Source organism: Phragmites australis, chromosome 12, assembly GCF_958298935.1.
Source record: "Phragmites australis chromosome 12, lpPhrAust1.1, whole genome shotgun sequence".
NCBI classification, from domain to species: domain Eukaryota; kingdom Viridiplantae; phylum Streptophyta; class Magnoliopsida; order Poales; family Poaceae; genus Phragmites; species Phragmites australis.
In genome coordinates this window covers 20,815,126-20,819,742 of record NC_084932.1, presented here as the reverse complement: position 1 = coordinate 20,819,742, position 4,617 = coordinate 20,815,126, and the positions used below count along the sequence as shown (strand labels likewise).

The window sequence follows — 4,617 nt, the reverse complement described above, 5'->3', positions numbered from 1 at the left end:
AGTAACATCGTCATAGCAAACTTCGTTACAGACAAGGAAAAACGTTCCTTGGGATACCAGAATATTACTGGAAACCTGAGCGTCCACGTACAGAACAACATTCAAGATCAAACATCCATACAAAATTAATCGTACATAGCCAGATTCAGCAACCATCGAAAGACCAAATGATGTGTTAGTCATTTTGCTTCAGGCTGGGAGGCCTGCTTGTTCTGCCTGATTGACCTTGGAACAAACGTAAAACCACGAGAGCGATGGTGGCCAAAGGTCACAGTTGCAGGTGTGGAATCTGCTGTGCTCAACTTTGACACAGCGTCAGTGAGCTCTTCAATCTTCTTGTCAACCTCCATTTCATTTTCTTTGGCCTCCTTATGATGATGTTCGTTTTCTTTTGACTCTTTGTCATCATGTTGTTTCGGTCGATATCTCCAATTCGTTTGCCCTTTTCCATCGACATCCATCAAATTATCCCTTGTCTCTTCTCCCTTGCGAGCAGTTTGCCTCCTCTGGGACTTTTGCCGCTGCCGCTGGGAGGGCCGATGCTTTTTGAAAAACTCAAATGACTTGGGAAACTGGTGCTTATCAACAAGGTGCTGCTGCCGACTTTTGTAACTTTTCAACTTCACCCCACAACGCTCCACTAAACACTCATACTGTTACAAAAAAATAAAGCACACATCAACACACAATTGGTTGTCCAAATTTATGGACTAACAAGCACTATTCTGTAAATTTGCCACAAGTAAAATGCTAATGTTACATGGAAAGCTACATAAGCAGGATTAGAAAACTATGGTAACTGATCCTGCTTCCTAGAGATAATTCTAAGCTGATCAGCCTAAATTCTTAAAGACACTATACTTGAAATCCTGATTCCAAAGTTTCTGTAAAATTGGCTACAAGCACTATTCTGTGAAAAATTGACACAAGTAAAATGCTAATGATATATTAAAAGCTAAATAAGAGGGATTAGGAAACTATGATAATTGATTCTGCTTTTGATACTAGAGATAATTCTAAGCTGATCAATCTGAATTCTGAGAAGAGATGATACTTGAAATCCTAATTCCAAAGTTTCTGTAAAATTGGCTAATCTGTAAAAATATAAACCATTTATGTAAGTGGTAAATGGACAGATGATTAATACCATTGGAAAACCACGGGCAACTTTTGCTTGGAAATACGAGTCGTGCGCCTCAGAAACATGAATGCTCAGTAACCTTGAAGTTGGATAAACTCTTGAACATACAGAGCATGAAGCAGTATGTCGAGTGATATAGTGGTCCTCAAAGTCCTCCAAGCAATCTAGCTGTGAACCACAACCAGCAATTGGGCAAAACACAGTGCTGCAAGAGTTTTAGACACATGAGAAAATTGATAGAACAAAGGAACAAGGGGAAAGTATTCGGTGCAGTAGATAAACAATGAACGTGCTTAATCTTAGGAGAGTGTTCATTCTTTCTGTTACCACAAGGGCACAAGGTACCAGGCAAGGCTATTCGCCTTGAGACTGGAGACGAACATGCCTCCTCGACTCTCACCTAGGGCCCTTTGGTTTGGGTTAGCTTCAGTGTTGCAGTAGGCAACCTGCTTGAAGGTGAGCAGGCCATGTCCGGCTCTATTATACAGAACTACAGAAGACACTCCCATATTCTTTGCTGTTATTGGAAAGAAAACCCTATGTGACAGAGGACCTCAAGGAGTTCATGGTGACCAACTTCAAAATATCTAAGGTAAGGTTGGAAGCTCCCGTTGCGAAAAAGAAACAGAAAACGATGAGAGTATTCCAGTAGAGTACACCTCGAAATTGTAGCTTAAAGAATCGAAGACAAACAAATCTAGACTGTGGAAAATGAAAATTATATGCTCATGAAGAAACTGGCATACTTCAATAAGATGAAGAAGTGGATGAAGATGCTGTAGACGGATTCCAGGAGTTCTTGAAGGGCAAGTGCTCATGGAACTTCACTGGCAGAATCATAGCCATGTTTGGCTTGGACAAGTTGGAAAGTTGATCTATGTTTTCAGTTCTTGAGTTTTCTTTGCAATTGGCTAAAAAGAAAGAAGTGTTCAACTCATTGTTTGCATTAGGGTGGTGCTTGCAGGTTGTGTCACGTTTGTTGATTCAGAGTTTTAGTAGTATTTTTTCCCATTTTGGTTGATATTTTATCTCTCCTCTTCAATCAGTACAGTATGCACATAGAAATGAGGCAAACCTCCTGCCCTTGTTCTAAATAAACATAGAAATGCAGTATGGCAGCAGGCATCAGAATGGAACACTAACATATCATTTCAACGTATAACGCCCAGATAACAAACCCTCAGTTTAGCCCATGGACGACCAACTGTCATTTCCCAAATTGTATCGTGATTGCAGACCACTGAATAATGCATCTCATGCAAATACATAGCAACATATCTTGCAACTCTATCTCCGGAATTAGGAACCAGGAGCCTGATCCTGTGATTTCTAGTCACCTTTTATCACCAAAGTGGAAACTGGAGACAATATTTCAGCTTGATGGTCTACTAGATTATTTTGTTTTCCAATTTCCACTAGAGCTCTTGCAATGCATATGATCAACGGATCAAATGACTTCCAAAGATAAGTTATTACCACGTGCTGGCTACGTCCATCTTCTCAAGATGATTCCAGTCATCTTCCGAGAGATCCAGGGCAACCTGCACAACAAACAAGCAAGTAAAGAGAAATTCAGTGCAAGCCTTGCACAATGAATGGAGTCAAACAAGCCGAATAGCAACACTGCCATTTGCAGGAACAGAACGGAGAGAAAAAGTCTCTAACTTCAGGGAAATCCAAGGTACTCTTATCGTGACACACGCTTGGAAGGACTTATAGCAGCAAGCTCCTTCCCTCCCTAATCCGTAATCAAGATAGCTCGAGTTCTCGAGCAAATTCAGCGCCCAAGAAACATCGCTACGGAACCGGTTCATACAGGAAAATCAAGTGCCGCGGCTAATTTTCGCTAGAATCTGTTTGCTCGAAACGAAATTCCTCACGCACGCTCTGCCGAGGCGTTTGCAGAAGAGATCGGCGCAGGAGCGAAGCGGAGAGAGGATGGGAGGGGAAGGGAAAGGAAGGGGGGTTAACGTACGTGCTTGGCGAGGAGCTCGCGGTCGAGGTCCCCGGCGGCGAAGAAGGGGTCGTCGGGGGCCAGCCGCCGCCGCGCGGCCCCCCAGAACCCTAGCTCGGGGCCTATCACCACCGCCAACTTGGGCGCCTCGGCCTCCTCCTCAATGGCTTCCGGCTTCTGCAGCATCCTGTCGATCAGGTCCGCCGGTCGGCTCCGCTCGCCGCGTGCGACGGAGAGAGAGAGAGAGAGAGAGGATCCGAATTTGAATTCGAATTCCGCGACGCCGCAAGCAGATGCCGGCGATGAGAGAGAGAGAGAGAGAGAGAGAGAGCTGTGGACCTGTGGTGGTGAGATGGAGGCCGAGGCTCGAATCTGGGAGATGGGCCGCGAAGGACGGAAGGTTCTAGCGACGCAGGCTATCCTGAGTCCTGACGAGGCCCACGTCACGACGGGCACGAACAAATTCCGAGAAACAGCGTGCTCATCACCAGAATCTGGCTGCACCCAGCTGATAAAGAAGAAGTCTGAATTATTTTCTTAAAAGAAAAGATTAGCAAGGAGCTCAAGCATTCATCCTAGGAAGGTAGAAAGGCATTGGACTTTTAAGAAAATTTCGTGGTATAGCCAACTTTGATCCGTGGTACTCCCGGATTCTTATATATAGGTTTTGTTTGGAGTGTTCTAGCTCCAGTATTATTGCAGCTAAGTATCTCTAGCTTAAGAATTTGTGTCGATAAAGCTAAGGTATATTGATAATATTTATGTGAGTCATTTAGTTTCGATTTTACACTCAACAACTTATTTTAACCTATAAACTATAAATCTACGGTGAAGATGGGTATTAGGGCCATCTAGTTTTGAGCTTACAGGTAGGGCGATGTTGAAGAATCATGCACAGGCTAAATGACCGCTGAGATGGGGGTGTTGGTCGGATTCGAGAGGACATGTTTCAGCATCAGGTTAGTTGAGGTTGGTGGCATTTTAATTTAAATTTCAAACTTCAAATGTATTTTTCTCTTAAACATAATGACATCAAATGTGAATATACTTTTCTCATTTTTTTATTTTATTTCAACATTTTGAATTCACTATTTCGACCTTTTAACATAAAGTTTTGAACTATTTTTTCCAAAATATTGAACCGGGGTTTTTAAATGTCAAATTAGTCTTTAAAAATGTTGAACACACAAAATCATAGATACAACGAATTATTCACAAGGATTAGAAGAAAAAGGTTACAAAAAGGAAAATTAAAAAAAGCGCGAATATGGGGTGACCTTTCCAGGCGTTGGGCCGACATGGGCCTCTTGCCCCATGTGCTGGGCTGTTGTCGGGCTCTCCAACGCCGAAGCTATTGTTGGACGCCCGACATATCAAAACCGCTATCATCCTTTGCCGCTGGTTTATCTTGAGAGTACCAGAAAAATAGATGTCACGAGCACCAAACAAACGAAGCACATAAAAACCCGAAATTTCTCCAAAAAAAACTAGTTTTTATTCAAAACATCACGAAGGCTACAGC

General features: G+C 42.8%; 1 protein-coding gene across 1 annotated transcript; it reads right to left on the bottom strand.

The window, feature by feature from the left end:
* On the bottom strand, positions 1-3,432 carry LOC133886952 (uncharacterized). The gene is made up of 4 exons (XM_062326866.1): positions 3,117-3,432; positions 2,618-2,682; positions 1,148-1,346; positions 1-653 (listed from the first exon to the last, which is right to left on the bottom strand). The coding sequence occupies exons 1-4, from the start codon at positions 3,279-3,281 to the stop codon at positions 180-182; spliced, it is 903 nt and encodes a 300-aa protein (XP_062182850.1). The 5' UTR covers positions 3,282-3,432; the 3' UTR covers positions 1-179.
* Positions 3,433-4,617: the final 1,185 nt, after the last annotated feature.